We start from the raw sequence: 23,941 nt of genomic DNA, 5'->3' as shown, positions 1-23,941 counted from the left end.
AAGCCACTCTTTATATATTTGATGTGCCAAACCATAACTGCCTAATGCTTCATCTATTACACGAAGCATTTGCCGAATATTGAAACACCTTCTCACCATTGTAGACACCAAATTAACACTTCTAATAACCACAGAAACCACTCGAAAGTTAGATAGAGACTGAAGGACATACGCGTGTAAGGAAATCCGAGGCATAAATTATCTGAGAAGAAGAGGTAATCCGGGAAGATATAATTGAAGTGTTTATGTTTATTGAGAGAATAATGGAAACAGAAGGTGTTTCAGTAACGTTCCGACGGTCTGTTTACATTATCGCACCGACTTGTTTGATACACAGCATATAAGTTTCAAATATGGAGCTGTCAGGTATAAATAAAATTCATCTCACAAGTGACAATTACTTAATTAATTTCTAACGAAACTATTGAGTTTTGACCCATAGTTCCTTTGACAACTTTGACCCTTGTGATGAGTAGAACAGGATGCAAGAAAAAATTTGACTTTGAATTTCAAGGTCAAGGTCAATTTTGCGGGACGTTTTTTTACCAGATCTCCACCGATTGGAAGATGTAGAAGCCATCTATGATAGTCACGACAAAACATTTTTTTACACCCTGTACAACACGAAAAATGTTTTACAATATTCACTGGGTTATTCTTATAGAGTTCTCATTCTAAAATCAAATCCGGGAGCAGAGTTGCTTTTCACTCACAGTTCTTGAAATATATCTGTTTTTATATAAATGCTTGATTTTGGCAAAAAATGAGGTAATACGTGCGAAAAAAATTCGGATTTGAGTCAAGAGACAGAGGGAATTTTCTTTCACGTATTCATGTAAACGATTACATTTTGTTGAAGTTTGTAATAGTTGTAAGTACCTGTTAAAGTTTGAAGAAGAGCTGAAGCGGATACATTATACGCACTATTTTTGTAATTATGTGTAAAATCCTTTAGCTGGATTCTACAGACGTTTCTGGTAAAGAAACCATTTACGAAAAATATTTGTTTCAGTTGGTAAGTACATGAGCAGGTCAAGAAAATGTTCATTGACAGCTTGTGTGCGACGCGTTCCCGCGACGCGGTCCTTGCCGTCTTATCTCGACTCAACAGTGCCGTAGCTATGCGTAGTCGATATATTCGTGGGTGCTCGGTTGATGGAGCAACTGCTTGGTTTGCCTTGTAATCATTTATTATTATAGCCACGGTGTTGGACTTCGCAGAGTACCAGATACTTAATATTTTGATAAAAAATTAAACAGTAGAAATTCCATTGACATCGTAGATGATAAAAAAAAAACACATTCACAATAACAAACGCCAGCGTGCACACTACAAAGTGTGCGAGAGGCCACTTTAATGAAAAAAATAGGTATTTTGGAATGACCAGCGAGACCTCCCGATCCGAATGCGATAGAGAACTATTGGGCAACACTGACATGAAGTGTACTGCAAATGTATTACAGAGTTAAAGATGTGTGTCAAATAGAAATTACAACTCACATCCGTCGCAAAAATCCCAGAAAACTATTTATGTCGAAGTGTATGTTGGATGTCGTACAGAACAAAAAGAGAAAATATACAAAACGTTAAAAACATTCTCTCAAGAATTTTCAACAAATTTTTCGTATATGTGCCCTCATTTTATTATGACTGTGTGTATATACATATAAAATGTAAAACAAATAAAGATAATAATAAAATACAACAACAATAATAAGACAGAATAACAATTCTAACGAAAAGAAATAGTAATGAAATATTCGATCAACGCTATAAACGTGATTGCATCCTTGACAACGTATGTACGATGACACTCATTTCTTTGTGCGCATTCGAACGCAGATATTCGGCGTTAGTCATACTATAATGTGTTGTTCTAAAGTTTTTAAATATCCCGCCAACACGGAGCTGTGAACGTGCCGAGAAGAACGAAAATACGAAAATTGAAGTACGTACTGATAGTTTTGTCATTACTTCAGAGTATGTGTAATATTTATAATTATTTTAAAGCAGCTTTCTATTTTCGTTCACGGCTCATAAAATTGATCCGGTCAATTATGGGATAATCTAAATCAAATACAACTATTCCAACTATTTGAAAACGTCGATATTTATAAAAAAACATCGATGATTTCTATATATCGAACTCGAAATATCCATGATAAAAATATCGATATATCGCGAGAAAATATTGATACAGTGAATCCGCTTTATATGTCAGAAGCTTGGATCTTGTGCTCGGGGCACTATTTTTGATGAAGTTCCGAACGTAGAAAAGGTAAACACGTCGTAACTTCTGTCTTCTTTGAATCATCTGTCAAAGTCACAGCGGGGAAATGCTGCCGACAAGTCCCTACTATTTTTTTCATGGAGTGCCAAACGTAGAAAAGGACAACGAAGCTCGAGAACTTTTTTGTTTTTCATTATTTTTTTATGGGACTTTCACAGACATATTCATTGCATTTTTCTGATTAAAATGAAACTAAACATGATATGATTCCGATTATAATTACTTATATAATGAACGATTAAAGTTCCAAACGCAAATAAGGACAGGGTATGGGAAAGAAAGAGACGCGGAGAGTCCAAGCGTTCGGGAAAGATGAAAGACTGGCGTGAACCCAGGCTTTTAAATCAAAACTTAAACTTTTATATTATGAATTATTTTTTTACGAGACTTTCACCAGTATAATTGCTGAATTTTTCTTATTAAAATTATACCAAACACAATACAATTCGGATTTATATTTACACTTTTTTCCGTTAATATAATTGTAATGGGAAGTAACTTTCATCGTTCTTTACACAAGTAAATATTATTGGAATTATATCTTGGTAATATACCAAGTAATATATATGTTGGTAAAAATCCCATAAAAAATAATGAAAAATCGAAAGGTTTTCTTGTTAGATTAGTAGTAGCCTCCTGGTCTCACACGGATATACCCGACCCGTGTTATGATCACACTTGTTGGCCCTTCACGGAATATACCCCACGGTAGTGGAATATTTCGACGTCGCCTAATTCAGAAGCTTTGCGACGTATAACCCGGATTCACTGTATTTCTAAAACATCGATGTATCGTTGCCATCCCTAGCAACAGTACTTTTGTACCTGGTTCGCGCTAATCATACACGCCTGCATTTTTATAGATAATATTAATATTCTAAAGTAATTTTGGTGCATTTGTTAATCCAAATGTTCAATTCACGACATCATGCCGACTTCTCCCTACTACCTAGATATCAATGTGTCCCACAATATTAGTTGGTATATAAAAATTGTCTATTTTATGAATATATGACCGACTTGATATTCGTCTAAATTCCGAAATCACCTAATGTATCGAAATTGTAAACTAGTGAAAAAAATGTCGATTCAAGCTTCAAGCTAAATTAAAAATTTAGACACTCGAAGACAAAACTCAGCATTGCAATAGAAAATAGACGGAAGATTGTTTTCAAAATAGCAAGTCAATAACAGATCTTCTGGATTTTGCATAGGTTACAAATAAAGGTTTAAACATTCTATTTGTGGGATGTTATCTGTTTATCATTTTGCTCTGTCATTGAACGTATAGTCTCTATTAGGTAATTATCGTTTATGTCGCGTAAGGTGTCGGTTTCTAAAGCGTATGATCTCGTAGCTGACAACGTGACAACTAGCTAATCCCGGAGTATGTTCAATAGATGCTAACGTTACTTCGCATTGCCATTGTTCCGTCAGTTTACGATATTTACATGCATGTATTCTAGCGACACAATTTGGGACATCCATACCATTATTATATTATAATTATCTTTTATTATAATGTATTATATTATAAATGCTATATTAGAAATGAAGGAACACGCGTATGACTTAACGTTTTCACCTCAAATATCTTTGTTATTTTCAAAGATACGTCAAATGTCTTCAGGACAAAGTTGAATGGCTCTATGGGGCTCATACGATGCCATAAAAATATTTGTCCTTGTTATTTTTCTTTTAGAGGTCACCTCCATTTTCTTTAAACACGACCACCTCCTTTTAAACACCTACAATGATAGTTCCTTTCATTGCGAATTCAGTGACTATAATTACTCAAGGTTATTCAGGGTCACAGGCAGAGAAAACGTATAATATTTAAAATTACAAGAATAGAATACCTCTATTTCATAAATGTTCGACATGATGGCCGTTTACATCGATACATTTTTATAAACGGGTTATAAAGGTATGTCGAACTGAGGTAACATTCGTACATGCTCTTATAACACGCTGATGCATATCTTCAACTGTTGTTGTAGCACTCATCTGTACGCTATCTTTTAACAAAACTAATCTTTTTAAATTTTATACGTTCCCTCTGTTTGTGACCAATAATGATCTTAAACTGTCACTGAATTTGTAATGAAAGGGACTAACATCAGTGTTTAAAAAGGGATGGTCCCGTTTAAAAAAATGAAGGTGACCTTGAAATTTCTAAAAAATAACAAAAACAAATATTTTTGTGGCATCGTGTAAGTCCCATTGAGCCATTCAACTTAGCCGTTAAGACATTTGACGCATCTTAAAAAACAACAAAGTTATTTGAGGTACATACGTTAGGTGACTCACACTGTAGATATTTCTCTTAGGTTATGTTTACATCGTGCTTAGCACGAAATCCTGAAAACCGACTGACTGTTCACATTCACTTCCACGCATAAAAGCGGTAGGGGGACGCGCTCCTGCGGCCACGTAGCGAGCTACTATTTGTCCCAACAATTATGTTATATTGTATTATATTATATTATATTATATTATATTATATTATATTATATTATATTATATTATATTATATTATATTATATTATATTATATTATATTATATTATATTATATTATATTATATTATATTATATTATATTATATTATATTATATTATATTATATGATATTATATTATATTATATTATATTATATTATATTATATTATATTATATTATATTATATTATATTATATTATATTATATTATATTATATTATATTATATTATATTATATTATATTATATTATATTATATTATATTATATTATATTATATTATATTATATTATGTTATGTTATGTTATGTTATGTTATGTTATGTTATGTTATGTTATGTTATATTATATTATATTATATTATATTATATTATATTATATTATATTATGTTATATTATATTATATTATATTATATTATATTATGTTATATTATATTATATTATATTATATTATATTATATTATATTATGTTATATTATATTACATCATATTATATTATATTATGTTATATTACATCATATTATATTATATTATGTTATATTATATCATATTATATTATATTGTATTATATGATATCATATCATATCATATGTCATATCATATCATTATATTATTTCTTGTTGTATCTTCTTCGTTCCTTGTATACTATTAATTTATTATAAATGAAACCATTCATTTTTTAATTTTCTTGCTTAATTAATGTCCACCGAAGCGACTGATTGTATGCTGTTACGTTCTTGCAATCGGTCAATCCTATTTACGGCTTCCTCGCGTCGCGTTGTTTTCTATTTCGATTGTAGTGATAAGACGACATTCTTTGTTTTATCTTTATCGGCATTCCAATGTAGACAAGAGGAACTTCATTAGTAGAATCTGATATAATAGAAATGCTGACGACTAGTTATATTTACAATTACAGATTAAAGAAACTGATCGAAGTGGCCACCGAAGTGCCTCAATAGTCAACACACGGTACTGCAAGTCGCGACGTGTCGTAGCATTGATGCGAATTCCGTACTCTTTTCTGCTGGAACCCACCAGGTATTTTTCGAATAATCTTAAAATCCATTTTTTCGGGTATTCTTTATTGTAGACCGCGTACATTATTTCTTTGGGCTGCACTTCTCCACAACTTTTTTATATGATCCTGCAGATTTTGACGAGAAAATGCCAAAAATCCAAATTTTAGAATTAGGAATTCACTGGTTTAAAAGTTATACGTGTTCAGTTGGTTGGTGGGGGGGGGGGTGGAGAGGGTCGTCCGCCAAGCCGACCCGAATACGCTTGCAAATCTAGGTTGTCGACATCACCTTGTGCTTGTGCTGCCATCCAGCGATTCCGCTGGTTAGACGATACGAAACGCTAGGTACATGCCAACATGGCGGCGCCTTACCTGTAAAAAACGCTTGAAATCGGCCAACTTTAAACACACATATGTTTTGTGCCAGTGAATTCCTGACGTTAAAACTTGGATTTTTGGCATTTTCTCGCCAAAATTTACAAGATCATATAAAAAAAAATAAAAAATTTCCGGGGTCCATAAGTCAAGTTTAACCTCTTGTGAGGTATATCGGACATCGGTTATATGCCCATATGACATTTTTTGCTGGTTTTAGTCTGCAGAGTTACCCCCTAACGTATTGACGTACATTTATGATACACTCTGTAGGTCCACAAGAGGTATACCAGAAACATTTGTGATATATAAAAAGAGAACAGACATGAAAATATTATATGGGTATGCACATAAGTACATAAAAGCATGTAACTGGTAAAGATACATTATACTCTTCGAATATTTGGGCATGTATACCGTTAATTATCGTGCTAACACAGGTACGTAGGAATGTGTTTGTATAATATGTTTATTGCAATTCTGTGATTTCAATCAAAATTTTGTTTAAATAATCGTCCCATAATCGATAATCTATTGAACACTATTGAAACTGAACTTAAAAATCCAAGATTAACATTCATTATTGTAAAAATTATTTTTTAATAGAATCGCAATATGTAGTTCCATCGAGTCAAATCGATAAAGAAAATGAATGGTCAAGATTTGTGATTCATGAAATAAAGTAATGAAATACTTAATCAAACTCATGGCATCCCCTGTCTCTTATGACGGATTATCAATCGGATCAATATTCACGAGCAGTTTTTCTTGTTGAGACTTTATTCTGTTTTGTTAATTACAATAGTAACCAGTTGTAAGCGACGACTTTGCACCACGATACTTCAATCAGTGTAACCAACCAATAATCGGGATAAGAATAGGAATAGGCAGTATATAGGTAAAGTGGTCAGAGTAGGGATGAGTGAGTGAGAGAGAGAGAGAGAGAGAGAGAGAGAGGGAGAGAGAGAGAGAGAGAGAGAGAGAGAGAGAGAGAGAGAGAGAGAGAATGCGTGGATAAAATAGTCTTATTTTGTTGTAAGTGTAGGATATTGTAAACCGAGCCCAATTCTTGGCTGTAAGACTGAATAAAGCAATATTATTATTATTATGTAACCAAACCAAATCCGAAAATGTTTTATACAGACATTCTTTAAAACAGTGCTTTTTATCTTAAAATTAATCAACAGTACATGGGTAAAAGGGAATTTTTTCGTTCGAGCTGATGCGAAAGATATTATCACTGAGACGCCTGTATTGTGTTTATTTTAGACAGCTAACATTCGTTGAGCGACCTCATTAGTCCTTATTAGACCTTATTATTAGGGCGATGTTTATCGTGCTAGTATGGGATATCTCCTCGTATCGGTTGCCTCAAGTATAATATTTTACTTACACAATTTTGAAAGCATCTGTAGTTTCATGCAAAGTACTATGTATATTAATTAGTCATTTCCAAATTGAAAGATTCAAAATATATCAACAACAGTAGATAGGTGCATGCATCCGTAGTTCGACAAGCATGGTTTAACATATATCGCAGGATACCTAGTTTTATATTAATACTGGTAGCTAATATGTAAAGCCTTAATTGATACAATCAAGTAGTCTCGATCTATTCTGGCTTTCCGCGGTGGGCATTATAATATCTCTCAATGATTGGCATCCATGCGTATATGTATGTGTGTACTTACGTATGTATGCATGTGCGTAGGCATATAGGTGTATACAAACCTAGCGAATTCACAAAGTCGACTTTTCGCAAAACTAACTTCTTTGACCGTAGAAATTGACTTCTGTACGATAAACTTACTTCTGTATAAGAAACCATCTTCTGTCTGCCGAAGTTTGTATACACCCATTTTCAGTGAATCAGAATCAGAGTCGGAGAGTCGGAGAGACAATTTGTTTTCCTGAATTTACTCAAAGTCTCCGCCACTGCTTCGTGGTCGAAACCACGTCCAAGACTCCCTCCGGTATAGTAAATTCCTGCTAGATAAAGGATTTTTCACATAAATACAAAAATAGAGCGTACAAAGTACCCGCGTCGGCACATTTTCAAACTTTAACAACCATTTACAACTATTAGGAAGTACATAAAAATATAATTGACTATATGAATATGTAGAGGAGAGTCCCCTCTATCTCTTGACTCAAATTTTAACTTTCTCGCGTGTTTAGTTTTTGCGTAACACGTCGTTTCGTATCAAAATCGGGCATTTTTACAAAAACCAAAATTTTTCGAAAACGTTGCGTGATGGAGCAATTATACTTTCAGATTCGGTTTTAGGATGACAAAGTGTATAAGAATCACCCAACAGGTATTGCAAAATTTTTTTGGTGTTGGACAGTGTAATTTATCTTTGGTGATAGATCCAACAATTTCTGAATTAGTCCATCATCTACTTAGGTAATTATAACTCCATCTCACAATGATTTAAGACGAGGTAGGAGATCATTATCTATTTTGTGGTGTAATAAACAATATTTTTGTGCGATATCACCATGGACAGCTTCAACAACCCATATTATTTTGGTTACAAAGCGTGATGAATTTGCTTTCGCTGTTGTCAATTCTGCTCGATTTCCTTCACAAGCTGGCATTAAAACATTATTATTATTTTTCATATGTTCGACAAAATCGCGAAAACCACGGTCAACAACGCAAAAATCATTCTAAATGATTTTCATAATGATGTTTCCTTCGAATATGATTTGCTTTGATATACATTATTTTTACTTTTCTCATGTCTTTCATATGTTCCATCAAGAATGACTACTAATTGAGAATCTTCTATTTCAAAAAGTTTCCTTGGCGTATACGCTGTTTCATTTAAAATGAAATCGGCTGTGGAATTTACATATATTCCGATGTGATTTGCTAAAATATCCTTTTCAAACGCGTTAATTATTTGATGGAAATATTCTGACACATGTTGTTCATCTTGGAGACCGAATATATTTTTAATTATTACATTAGAACTGCCACTTCGGAGTTCAAACAAAAATATAATTAGTGTTTGTTTCACACTTCGTGATTTATTGTCTCTCATACTTTTCAACATGTTTTCTAGCTTTTCAGTATTGTTCCAATTAAAGCCAGTGAAAACATGAAGTTGTTCCTCATTTATGGAACCACCCGATATTTTATCAAATAAAGAAGGATCCACATTCAGAGCCAACTAGTTGAAAACAAAGAAACACTACACTATACATAGAATGAATACGTAAAGAGCAAAGCTCGTCAGTGTAAAATTGTTTTCTATTAATGTGTGTAGAGCAACACCGGTAGCCTTTCGAGATACATATAAATCCTTTTTTGCGTAAACACCTGGAGGCGTGCTTCTAAGGTTATGACAATCAGTTGCCTCGTCAATCGACATAAGATACAGTATTTATGAGTCGCTACTACTCTTTTAAATGACAGTTCAATCAAATTACCTGTCAATTCGGTATTGTTTCGAGTTTGATAGTCTGGATCTGTTACAGGATCATTACTACGTTGTCATTTCTACGTTGGTTTTCTGTTCTATAAACAATTATTCGGCATTTGTTATAAAATGCAGATCCAACAGTCACAATTCCGTCACGGTAAGCCTGATATTTCGCCGCTTCATCTTTTGTAGATATCCTTTTTATTCTCCCAACACCATTTTTAGAGAGACATTACACTTAATGCACATATTATCACTATTGTTTCTAGACATTTTGTACGTGAATGGATGGATTGAATTTATATTTCGACCTTTCTTACACCTTTCAATTCTAACGTGGACTCTTAATCCCGCGTTAGATAACAATTGAACTTCAAGTGTTTTAATAAATGTTCATATGCATTTACTACAATGACTATACAGAGTTGTGACATATAAGTAGGATTTTCGAAAACTGAGAATTCGAAAGGGAAGATGCTATTTAAGGGATTTGAGAGTTGTAGAGGAGATGGTAAAACCTAGTGGGAGGAATTGGAAATCTGGCGAATCCCATCGCGTCGCACAGTGGACCAAAAGCGCCAAAACGTGGCCAAAATAGGAAGGAGTACTTCAATTTAGTTCAAAATTGATACTCATAGGTTTCTCGGGTCGCTGATTATAAATCTGATATCAAAATTACAAAAAACGAAATGGCGGATTCAATATAACGAATGCGTAACCAAAGAAATGATTGGACTTCCTTGAAAATTAGTATTCCCATATTTTTCGGGCAGGCGAATATGAATCTGATGTCAAAATTACAAAAAACAAAAATAAAATTTTTTTTAACACTATTCCTACCGACACTTCATGTATACCTATTCCTACCGCGACCGGTCAAATGACCGGTCTTTAGCACAACTTGTATTTTTTAATATAGAATGAAGATAATAACCAATTTGACAGTATAAAAATATAGTTTCTTTTATTTAGGAGTATATAATGTATATTTTATTCGTTTTCACCGCATAATATTTCGTTTACTATACCCTGTTGGGCCTGATGTTCCCCTAAAAATATTATGAATAGGTGCTCCAGGATTAGACCCTTCTTTTACTTCTTGCCAAACAGTTCCATCTACAGCAGTTTCGATTATCTCTTCCTCATTCTCACTATCGGAATTAACTAAAAATCTCCTTCTCTTTCGTCCTCTACGTACGTTCGAAACATTCTCTTCGTCCTCATCGGTGTTCGAGTCGTTCGCAAATAGATCATAATTTTCCGTATTGTCATTTTCAATATCAAAAATTTCGAACGTCTTGACATTTTGGGAATGAATATTCAAGGGATAAAATAAAAATTAAAATATAAAAATGTAAATCAAGATGGATAAAAAAATGAACAAAAGATAAAATGTGAAACTTACTACGAAGTATTGTTGGTTTGTTCATTTTTTTGAAAATGACACTTATAACACGTAATACAATATAAAATAAAAGTAGAATAATAATAGAATAAAAATACAAAATAGTAAAAGACTGCCGAATATGCTCCTTGTAACTTTCACGTTTTGATGCTCACTGTTCAGGTCACAAGATTTTACTGATTTGAATTCGTGAGAAGACGTCTAGGCATCCCCTTCGGCTATGATTTTATTTATTTTACAGTCATAGTAGATAAGACGGTGTAAGAAAATCCGAGGTTCTGGACCGCTTCGGATACCAGTCAGGCAAATAAACACCGCGAGGCCGATAGGCGAGCGAGAACTGTAAACACTTTGAAGTGCCGTAAAGCAGTCTCTGGATGGCACTTTTCGGCTAAAATCATACCACAACTGCCTTACCTTTCGTTTGTAACGACTTTATAGTTTTGGAATTGAGTCTTTGAAAGAATACTATTACAAAAAGATATAAATCGTTCTACCGGTCAAATGACCGGTCGCTGTAGGTAAGACAGACTACAAATTTTTCTCAGAAAATAAACAATAAAAAAAGAAGTGAATATTGAAAAATGTATTATACGCATATTTTAGGAAAAGTCGTGAAGTTTAAAGGCGATTCATTACGTTGTATACAAGAAATTCTAATCGAAATTTTAAAAACGGTCATTTCACCGGTCCCGGTAGGAATAGTGTTAAACAATGAAAAAATTATTGTTAAAAAATTATTCTTACTTAACAAATTTTATTATAACTTCTAAATTTCTCGAGAAAACATGCTTTTAACTAGTACCATGACTACCTCTGCCTCACAAAAATGGATCGCATTACGAAAGGGGCAGTTTTGGGCAGCTACTTTTTCAAAATAATGTTAAATAATAGTATCTAGTACAAGACTCGACAAGAATTTCCGTGGAATATTGTGGAATATACAACTTTTAGTATACATTTGTAAAATCTGTGCACTAAGTTGTATCGTTCACTTCATACATCCCAAACATTAATTAATATAAATCCAATGTTATTATTATGTATAGTATTTACTTCCAGGAACAGCATCCACCGTACACGCACAAAAAAAATTCAATTTCCGTAAAATTGTAAGCTTGACACCTTTTTTTCACAACGTAGTTCACTGCACGAAAACTGCGAGACGACTGTATGGGATATTTGTACTCCCACCATTTAGCAGGTATAGGTAGTAAGACGTTTTATCTTCGGCTTCTTATACAGTCATTACCTGAGAGTCCAATACGGCAAGAGCCACACCCCTAACGTGAAATTCATTTTTTGCATTTTGGCCACGTTTTGGCGCTTTTGGCCCACTGTGCGTCGCGTTGAAAAGCCTTCGACTCGTGGGCCAAATTGCCTCGAGTCAGGTGGACGAAGTGCTTGACAGTTGGTGTTGAATTTCTAGGCATCGCACGGCGCACAGTGGTGCCAAGGCGGCAAAAAATCCATTTGATAAATTTTCGATTTTTATAAAAAAAAATTATTTTTGTATAGCCTAATAGTGCGTGCATGATGTGCCAAAGTCAGATTTTTGAAAAAAAAATTTTTTACGGAGATATACGCATGGTAAATAACCATTCGCTCCTGGAAATTCATCAGTTTTCAGTGCGATATTTATGTAATTACTCCGTCTATAATTGAATACTTAGGGGTTGTTGAGGTTTTAGGGAAGATTCCACACAAACGTTTGGTATACTTTATGTTTAATGCAAAAGCCAAAAGTTACTACATACTAAGAAATTAACAGGAGCGCGTGTTAAAACAAAACATTCCGATGTCGCCATGCGGACATAACATAACATACAAAAGAACTCACACCCAAGCGTATAATAAAAATTAATGTGTAAGCGACCTCTGTCGATAACTCGGCATCACCAACATGTGACAATCCGGAACAGCTATCGGTGATTGGCCATTCTAACATCCCCTCTATCGATACGTGTTCCGGTAACAATCAATTCTTAATCGAGCTTAACATACAATCTTTCATTTTAAATTTAACACGACACAACAGCGTTGGTGTTTTACGGCGGCAATCATTAATTCAGTCCTTAAATAACGAACAACTACTTCCCCTCTTTCAACCAACTCTCGCGTGAAGTGAAACTTTATGTCAATGTGTTTGCTCCTTTTGTGATAAACTGCGTTTTTCGATAGCTCGATCGCACTTTGATTATCACAAAACACGTTAATGGGATCGCTTACGAGTTTGTCAAAACCTATGTGTCTCAATAGTCTTTTCATGTACACAATTTCGCGCGTAACCTCGGCAAGTGCGGTATATTCCGCCTCCATTGTGGACAGGGCGACCGATTGCTGCTTCTTGCTCTTCCAACTTATTGGACCTTGCGACAGCATCAACACCTTTCCAGTACAGGATCTCCTGTCTTCAACATCTCCTGCCCAGTCGGAGTCTGAGTAAGCCTGAAGCTTTTCGTTACCTTTGGTGTACTCAATACCGTAACTTGAAGTTTGTTTGAGGTACCGCAGCACTCGTTTAGCGAGTATCCAATGCATTCTCCCTGGATTATTGTTGAAGCGGCTCAAGGTATTCGCTGCGAATGCAATATCTGGGCGTGTCGCATTAGCCAGATAGATTATTCCTCCAATCAATTCTCTGTATGGACAGCCTTGCATTTCAGAGGCTTCTTCTTGTGAATTTGGGCACATTTCTTGGGTTATTTTTATGTTTGATTCTATGAGAGACGAGACAGTTTTTGCATCTTTGATGCCGTATTTCTCAATTAATTCTTCTATGTACTTTTGTTGTGTTAATCGTATTTTTCCAATTTCTCCTTCCCGTTCTATTTGAATTCTCAAGATATTTTTCACCGGACCCAGGTCTTTCATTTTAAATGTACTCTTCATGTTTTATTTAATCGACTCAATTTTCTCGAGTTTTCTTGATGCAAGAAGAAGATCGTCCACATAAATTACGAGTATTACGCGATCATGCCCTTCTCCAAATACGTAGACGCATGGATCAGCGCTTGTTCGTTTTCCTGCGTTTTCCGTAATGTATTTGTCCAGTTTCCTATACCACTGTCTTCCCAATTGTTTCAGCCCATACAATGGTTTCAGGAGTTTACAAACCTTTTCCTCTTGACCTTTTTGTACCATCGTTTCTGGCTGTTCCATGTAAATTTCTTCGTTTAGCTCGCCTTGCACGTAAGCAGCTATGACATCCATCTGATGTACGTGCATTTTTGCATGCACGGAAGCGGCCAGTAACGTTCTAATAGTTTCATATCGGGCCACTGGTGCGAAGATCTCGTCATAATCTATACCTGATTTCTGCGTGTGACCCCTTGCAACTAATCTGGCTTTGTATTTGTCGACTGTTCCATCTGGCAATATTTTCCTTTTGAATACCCACCTATACGTCAGGATTCTTTTATCCCTTGGTCTTGGTACCAAAATCCAGGTTTTGTTTTCCTTTAAATTATTGTGCTCAGTTTTGATTGCCTCTAGTCATGCTTCCTCGTCCTCTCTACCCGATATGTCGGATGGATAAATAGGATCAACGTCTTCTTTATTGATTACGTGGTACATTTTCTTAGGTCTTCCTTTCTGTCCTGTTCTTATAATCTTCGGACGACCGCGTCCTCTTTTCGATTCTTTTGCAACTTCGTATTTGCCTTGTTCATCATCGTCGCTCTCATGCTGCAATTGCCCGTCCTCTTTGTATGGTTCTTCATTGTCTAGGTCTGGTACATGGAATGATTCATTTTCCTGCAATTGAGACTGTTCTATTATTTCAAAATAAATTTCTATTATTTCACAAGCGGTACGCCTTTGATTCCTCAGAGTACCCGACCAATATGAATTTCTCACCTTTAGGTTGAAACTTACCTCGGCGCGACCCTTTTTGTAATGCTATTACCTTACTTCCTATTATCCTGAAGAACCCTACATACGGCTTTCTTTGCGTCCACATTTCATATGGTGTGATTCCGTCGAGTGCCTTCGTTGCACACTTGTTTCGTAGGTACATCGCCGTATTAATGGCCTCGGCCCATAAAGAGTTCGGTAGGTTGGCTTGAGTCATGACGCATCTTGCGATCTCAACTAGCGTACGGTTGGCCCGTTCTGCCACTCCGTTCTGTTGGGGAGTATATTCAACGCTTAATTGATGCACGATGCCCTCTTCTTTCAGGAAGTTCTGGAACTCATTTGACAGGTATTCTCGTCCATTGTCTGTGCGAATCTTCTTAATCTTCCGACCCGTTTGTTTTTCTACTTTTCGCTTCAAATCCTTGAACACTTGGAGAACGTCAGATCGATTCCGAAGCATCACGGTCTCGACGTATCGTGAGCAATCATCGATGAATGTCACGAAATATCTCGCTCCGCCGAGTGACTCTACATTCATCGGTCCACAAATATCCAAATGCACGAGGTTCAAGACCTCCTTTTCCCGATTTTCAGATCTCTTGAACGGCTGGACAATGTGCCTGATGATGAGAAATTCATACCTTTCACCATCTCGTCATCTTTCATTTTCTTCAGGTAATCAACGTTGATATGGCCGTATCTCTCATACCATCTTATCAATTTTTCATTGGTAGCATCATTAGTTACCATTGCAGTTTCCTGTTTTTCATCAACGACATATAGATGATCCCGTTTTGTAGCTGTTAATATGGTCGTACCTTCTGTATTAGTTATTTTCGCGCGATCTCCTACGAATTTAACGGTATGACCGTTGTCGGTTGCACGCGAAATAGACAAAAGATTGTTGCGCAATTCCGGCACGTATAGTGAGTTCCCTAATTTTACAGGTTTCGACACACGTCCGTTTACTTTTACACTAAGTTCTACGTTGCCCGTACCGGCAGATTTTACGTGTTCGTCCGCGGCTGTATAGACTCTAAATTGTTCGTCCTTATTTATGTTTACAAATTTTTCAATCTCGTTACACATGTGTCTCGTTGCGCCGCTATCGAGACACCATGTATTCGCTTTCTTTGAGAGTTCGGTATTGCACGCAATCGCAATTAACGCGTGAGATTGATATGTATTTTCGCGTTTATTTTGTGGCTTTGACTTACAATCTACGCTTTTGTGACCGGATCGACCGCAATTAAAACATTTAATATTATGATATCGCGCTTTCGGTTTGTTATCTTTTATATGTGCTCGCGATTGTTTCCTCTGTTCAAAACTGTCTTTCGTATACAACGCGTCACTTTTGATTTCGTTCTCGTTCGACTTTGCGTCGCGCTCGTTCTGTCTCGCTTCTTCTTCTTTGATTCTAGCCTTTAAATTATCGATCGATGGTATGGCAAGTTATAATATTGATCTAGCTGTGTGCAAAATTTCAAGAGATACTTCGAGATGCTCCCGCCGCAATTTAAGTTTAAATATCAGCTTTCGGAATTTCCGAGAATGAATCACGCGGATGTCACGATTATTTGATGTTTCAGGTGAAATTTTTTAGGAATATTTCTAAATAATAAAGAAAAATGTGAAGTGCATCTGATTTATTAATTTTTTATGTATAAAAAAATATTTAATAACAATTTTTTTATCTTACATAAATTATTTTTGTAGCGTTCATTGGAGCACTACCAAAAATACCTGTTGCATTTTTGCGACAGTGGTCCAGTGAACGAAAACTTTGTTTATTTAACATAAAAAATTGTTATTGAATATTTTTTGATATGTATGAATGTCACATTTTTTTTATTATCTGATATGTATCCCTTAAAAATTTCACCTAACAAGGGAACATATTCAGATGCGAAAATCCGATTTTGATGAAACTTATGGGAGCTTCTAGTTCTTTGAAAAATATTTCACACGTATTTTTTTTATCGGCAGACATCCACTTTGAAGGGGTGAAAACAGCCCTCAAAGTTGGGGTTCAAAACTACATTTTTTGAGATATCTCGGAAACCAGAGATCGAAAAAATTTGAATTTTTTTTTAAATTGTGTGTTTTTCAATGGGAAATGTAGTCGCGCAAGAAAATTTTAACAAAAGTTTTTTGTTTAAACAATATATTAAAATTTTGATTTTTTTTTGCAGTTTCTTTTATTTATTGTTAGTTCATTTTAATGTAAACTTGGGTGTGTGATCTTTGATCCAAAATAGAGGATACATGTTTCAGGATTTTTTTTTTTGCCATTTAACAATAATTATGCATAATGGAAGATAGTCTTGCACCTGGCGTGCGTAGGAAGGAATTCTGGCTTGTTTCATCGAAATATAAGCATTTAGTATAAACGTGTATAGTATTTTAAACAATACCACTGGGTTTATGTGTCGTTTATTGTTTTATTAGTAGCTAAAGAAGGTGGCGCAGGTAGCAGCGTGACGCGGTGCTAATTACCGCGGCGGAGTAAGGGTACCGACTTTTATAGCCAATTTGCGTGTGAATTTCTGCAGTCGTTGGGCCTTCGATCAAAATATACCTGCAGCCTTTTTAAACTGTGAATCCTCGAAGTTGGAGTTTCCCTCGTCGTTTATGGTAGCTCTGAAAAGAGCTGGTGGCAAATGCCTCACATCAGTTTTACCTCGGTTATATATAGCATTTCAGAAGAACACGAATATTTTCAAACATTTCTATTGGTTGTTAGGGTGAGAGAGTGGGAAACGTAAGGTGTCTTAAGAATGTATAAATATGGGCACTTTGCTACGTGTGCTATTAGTCTTTCTGCATTACGGTTTGTAAAGCAACGTGGATATTAAGAAGTTAAGGCTACTTCTTTCGGATTTTTAAAACAGTGCCACATAAAACAAATAATTTCTGACGATAATCAAAAAAACATCCGATAATTATATTAATTTTACTTTTGCTGATTGTTTATTTTTCTTGTTAGATTCGTTTTTATAAACATGAAGGTCAATCCGACGAACGTTATTGTGGTTATGTTACCACAAAACAGAGTCAGTTTATTTAACAGGATAGTCTGTTTATTTAATCGCGTGTTCAATGTACAATGAGACTGACAGACAAAGTACGTAGACACGAAGCGCGAGAAGTGCAAGAGGTACAAGAAGTAGATTTTCTGGATTTCCTCCCTTTATATCCTGATCTTCGGAAAGGCGTTACCTTTCCGAAGATAGGAAGGCGGAGCTATGCTTCGCGGGGGTAGGAAATCCCGCATCTGTTGTTTATGGTCACTGGCAAAGGTGGTCGCCAAATGTTTGGAAAAAAGGTCTTGTCGGGACCGCGCGTGCCGCGCGGTCGGACAGGCCCAGCGGTACTCGGCTGGCAACGTTTATGATGGGGTAGTTACATTTTCTACACCCGTAAACTCATTCGGAAATAAAATAATTTCTGCCATCCTGCAAAAGTCAGGGTACGTTTTATTACCTTAGACCCTAACATCTGCAGGCGGTCAACTCTAACATCTTGCGATGCGAATCGCGTACCGCTACAGTTATAAACATTTTGATGGAAACATATAACAGTAATAATAACGAGGGAACACCCACGAATGGGAACGAAATTGAACTGGCACACATTATTATAGATCTGATTGATAGGTACAGAGAAGCAGGGTACATGAATTTCGAAACGCAACAACAATTGATATTCGATGACCTAACAGACGAACCGACTTCATTTAATGTTCCCGAAGACGAAGAAGATTTGGAATCAGCGTCAACATCGAAACCGTCGTCTACAAGTTCTCCGGACGAGAGTCCAGAAGAAATGGAATATGTAGACATTGATTTAGAATATAAGAAGAAAGCTGTAGATTATTGGAAGAGTGGAAGAAAAAGAACACTAAACTTCCAAACTGTAAAAAACCAATACAAGAAATTGAAGAGACAATCAGATTTATACAGATGGGAAGAACAAATTAATAAAGGGCTACACTTGAAAAATTTATTGTAGCAAGAAATAATAAAATTTTGGTACACCACATAAATTTGAGACGGTGGGCAATGATCGAAAATTCATCAATAAATTTAGCAGGATTTCAGGCATCGTCCTGTTGGTTGTGGAAGTTTAAAGAGAACTATAATATAGTATCAAGAAAAACGACGAAACTCGTTACCCGCCATCATAGTAACCATTTAACAGATTTGACCGCAGCAGCAGACGATTTTGTGTGTCATGTGAAAGGGTATTTTGAAAATTATGGCGCAAGCAATATTTTCAATAGTGATCAAAGTGGGTTCCAGTTGGAATTGCACTCTGGTCGAACACTTTCACACAAAGGTGAAAAATAAACGGGTGCTCTTGTCCAATCCATATCATTAACAACTCACAGCTACACTATCCAGCCCACAATTTCAGCTGATGGACAGTTGCTATCGCCATTGTATATTGTTTTGAAAGGAGTCAAAGGGCAGTTAGGACCTCGTGTACGAAGAAGTGTGTTCACGGCACCTAATGTCCATATTGAAGCTTCCACATGGGGTAAACCAACGAAAGAATTATTGAGAACGTGGTTGACTGAAGTATTTCACGCTGCTACCTGCGCCACCTTCTTTAGCTACTAATAAAACAATAAACGACACATAACCCAGTGGTATTGTTTAAAATACTATACACGTTTATACTAAATGCTTATATTTCGATGAAACAAGGCAGAATTCCTTCCTACGCACGCCAGGTGCAAGACTATCTTCCATTATGCATAATTATTGTTAAATGGCAAAAAAAAAGAAAATCCTGAAACATGTATCCCCTATTTTGGATCAAAGATCACACACCCAAGTTTACATTAAAATGAACTAACAATAAATAAAAGAAACTGCAAAAAAAAATCAAAATTTTAATATATTGTTTAAACAAAAAACTTTTGTGAAAATTTTCTTGCGTGACTACATTTCCCATTGAAAAACACACAATTTAAAAAAAAATTCAAATTTTTTCGATCTCTGGTTTCCGAGATATCTCAAAAAATGTAGTTTTGAACCCCAACTTTGAGGGCTGTTTTCACCCCTTCAAAGTGGATGTCTGCCGATAAAAAAAAATACGTGTCAAATATTTTTCAAAGAACTAGAAGCTCCCATAAGTTTCATCAAAATCGGATTTTCGCATCTGAATATGTTCCCTTGTAAAACATCAAATAATCGTGACATCCGCGCGATTCATTCTCGGAAATTCCGAAAGTTGATATTTAAACTTAAATTGCGGCGGAAGCATCACGAAGTATCTCATGAAATTTTGCACAAAGCTAAATCAACATTATAACTTGCCAAAACGATTAGTTCCAGATCGAAGCTATTCAAAGGATTTTTTGTATTCCTCCATAAATAAAAAACGAGCGTAACGCAAAGAGGCTTCAGGTTAGTCCACATAAAGAAATTATTTAAAAATTTTTTTTTATTTAAACAATTAATTCTAACTAACTATTTCAATTTTTCCTTCATTATAAATGATATATCCCTAAAAAATTTCACCTGAAACATCAAATAATCATGACATCCGCGTGATTCATTCTCGGAAATTCCGAAAGTTGATATTTAAACTTAAATTGCGGCGAAAGCATCTCGAAGTATCTCATGATTTTTTGCACAAAGTTAGATCAATATTACACCTTGCCAAAACAATTAGTTCCAGACCAAAATCTATTAAAGAATTTGTTGTATGCTTTCATAAATAAACAATGGACAGAGAACAGAGATTTTCGATTATCCCATATTACTTAATGTTAACAACTTTTTGCAAAAATTTTCTTTTGCCAAATAAGCGTTGTACCTGTGGCAATCTCTCCACAAATTTTCAAACAAATTCGTTGGATAGTTTCGTTTTTACAGATTTTTTACCGCTTTTTGCCCATCTGGCACCGCTGTGCGGCGTATCGTGCGCAACTTGAATGACAAGGATTTGGACCGAGTGTTTAGACCAGTGCTGGGCACGGTGAGGGGCCCTGAGCTGCCCCCTCCCCCACATAGGATGCGTCGCGTTTAAAACGAAACAATTGATCAAGAAGGGACTTAATCTGCTGATAAGAGTTATTAATTGGAGTCGTAAGAAACATTGCACTATACATTATACTATTATAATGGCGTAATTTCATTTGTTTTTCAATATTTAACTATGTTCCATTAATCCGACCATCTTGAAACTTTGGATATATTACAGTCCGCGACAATACTATAAGACATCAATTAAAACGAAATAATTATGTGTTATATGAAAGAACTTCATCGTCTTCCATACAGAGTGTTATTAGTTACTTCTGGAGACGTCGCACAGTGGGCAATTTGGACAAAATCGGATTCAAAATCAAGGAACTTTCGATAGGATTGAGGTAGAGCGATGAAATTTTTTTTAAATGAAAGCTGCATCTTTGTAGAATATGTAAAAAATAGAGAGATTGTGGTACGAACGTTTTTTAACCTCGAGAAAATTCGTTAAACGCGAACAAATTCAAGAAAATTTTAGTTTTTTCAATACCACGCGCGGAAAAAAATTTTTTTTAACATACTATACATCATTTCCCATAGATTTTTTCACGCTGATTTCAAATCTGGTCTCAAAATTTGTCTACGACCTCAGGATTTTGCAAAAAATAGATTTTTGTGACAAAAACTAATGAAGTCATTTTTTCGTTGAAATGATTGGATGGTAATAATCTCCCTATTTTTCCCATATTCTACAAAGTTTCAGCTTTCATTTAAAAAAAATTTCATCGCTCTACCTCATTTCTATCGAAAGTTCTTTGATTTTGAATCCGATTTCGTCCAAATTGCCCATTGTGCGGCACGCGGCATACAGTGATCAATTTGGACGAAATCGGATTCAAAATCAAAGAACTTTCGATAGAAATGAGGTAGAGCGATGAAATTTTTTTTAAATGAAAGCTGAAACTTTGTAGAATATGGGAAAAATAGGGAGATTATTACCATCCAATCATTTCAACGAAAAAATGACTTCATTAGTTTTTGTCACAAAAATCTATTTTTTGCAAAATCCTGAGGTCGTAGACAAATTTTGAGACCAGATTTGAAATCAGCGTGAAAAAATCTATGGGAAATGATGTATAGCATGTTATAAAAAATTTTTTTCCGCGCGTGGTATTGGAAAGACTAAAATTTTCTTGAATTTGTGCGCGTTTAACGAATTTTCTCGAGGTTAAAAAACGTTCGTACCACAATCTCTCTATTTTTCCCATATTCTACAAAGTTGCAGCTTTCATTTAAAAAAGATTTCATCGCTCTACCTCATTCCTATCGAAAGTTCCTTGATTTTGAATCCGATTTTGTCCAAATTGCCCACTGTGCGTCGTTTAACGCAGTGTTTTCGTTAGTATTTCTAAGAATTTGAAAGTAACACCAACTTACCTTTTATTAACTGCGACAAAACTATAAGACAGGTAATGTTTTTGTAAAAAATTAACACGTACAGCTTATTTTTATCGGTTATTAATATTTTGTGTTGCCACCTTTGTTTTTTAGGACATGTAACATTCTTTTTGGAATAGATTTATACAAGTTTTTAATCGTTTTTTGCTTAATTTTTTTCCATACCATTTCAACGCAGTTTTTCAATTGTTCTACAGTACTACACTAGTTTCCTTTAGAATACACCTCCCTGGCTAGTATTCCCCAAAGGTTTTTAATGATATTTAAGTCGGGAGATCTCGCTGGCCATGATAAAACGTCTATTTCCTTATTTTTAAAGAAGGCCTGTACTATCTTTGCTGAATGCACAGCTGCATTGTCTTGTTGGAAAATGTATTTTTGGTTGGCTATGGACTGAGCATGTTTTGACAAGTGCTTATCAATAACATCTATGTATTTCCTGCTGTTTATTTTTATGGAAATAAATTCAATTTCAGTTCTTCCATGTTATCCTATAGCCACCCAAATCATTATTCCTTCTCCACCCATTGGTCGCCCTTGCAGTGTCAATTCCTCTTTTCTTAAATCGTGAAAATAATAATTTAGATTATCAGGGCCATCTAAAGTAAACCGTTTCTCGTCAGAAAAAATTACTTTCCTCCATTTCTTACGCCAATGCATGCGTTGTTCTGCAAACTCTAATCTGGCTTCTTCATGGCGGTTAGTTAGCGGCGGCCTTTTCAAAATATTATGCCTTTTAAAATTATTTGAAGCCTTTATTATTCGTTGTACTGTCCTGACATTTGTTTTTATACCAGTTTCTGTCGCAATTTGTCGTGTCGTTGATGTAGAGTTCCATGGATGTCGTAAAATATTCCGTCTGTCTTATGCAGTTGTCAACTTTGGACGGCCTCCTGTTTTCTTTTTACCATAGTTTTCACTATTTTTTAAATAATTATAAACTACACAACGGCTTCTTTCAAGAATTTCAGAAATTTTTGCCACTGAATGATTTTCATTTCGCAACTCATTGATAATTTTAATCTATGTTTCATTTAACTTTTTTTCTCGTGGCATTTTGTATAAACACAAATATTGCAAGTTGGTTAATATTTTTCAGGTTTTCTTTAATTATTTACTTCAATTACTGATACATTAGAAGAATATTTCATGGATGATCTTTTTGCTTTCACTGTTTGCGAGCAACTGTCTTATAGATTTGTCGCGGCTAACAAGAGGTCAAGCTTGTGTAGCTTTCAAGTTCATAGAAATTTTAACGAAAACAGTGCGTGGAACGACGTCCGCAGAAGTAAATAATAATACTCTGCATGAAAGACAATGAAATTCTTTCATATAATACATATTTATTTCGTTCTAAGTGATGTCTTATAGTATTGTCGCGGACTGTAGATAGGTAACAGAACATTGTTCTAGAATTTTTTGGAAGTGGTCATTCGAAGGGTTGCTTGCAACTCCCACCCCTAAAAATTAAATGATTTGTTTCTACCCTTAATAATTTGATCACAATTATGAAAAAAATATATGACATGAAGGAGGTAAGTTCGAGTATTTTCGTTTTTTATATCGAATATCTTAATTAACAACCGAGAAAAAATGATACCGTTAAGGGTATTTACCTTCATGTTA

At 35.1% G+C, this 23,941-nt stretch overlaps 1 protein-coding gene across 11 annotated transcripts in view; it reads left to right on the top strand.

Moving 5' to 3' along the window:
* Positions 1 to 23,941, top strand: part of LOC143355912 (protein kibra-like) — a 247,416-nt gene that overhangs the window by 20,701 nt on the left and 202,774 nt on the right. Inside the window, exon 3 of one of the 11 annotated variants that reach the window (XM_076791116.1) lies at positions 5,706 to 5,827. The exons of the other annotated variants lie outside the window; for them this stretch is intronic. Coding sequence (XP_076647231.1) covers positions 5,790 to 5,827 — 38 coding nt within the window. The 5' untranslated portion in view covers positions 5,706 to 5,789. The remainder of the gene's footprint in view (positions 1 to 5,705; positions 5,828 to 23,941) is intronic. 11 annotated transcript variants of the gene reach the window in all.

The sequence above is a fragment of the Halictus rubicundus genome, chromosome 7 (genome assembly GCF_050948215.1).
Source record: "Halictus rubicundus isolate RS-2024b chromosome 7, iyHalRubi1_principal, whole genome shotgun sequence".
Classification (NCBI taxonomy): domain Eukaryota; kingdom Metazoa; phylum Arthropoda; class Insecta; order Hymenoptera; family Halictidae; genus Halictus; species Halictus rubicundus.
This window is presented reverse-complemented; position numbering and strand designations above follow the sequence as displayed.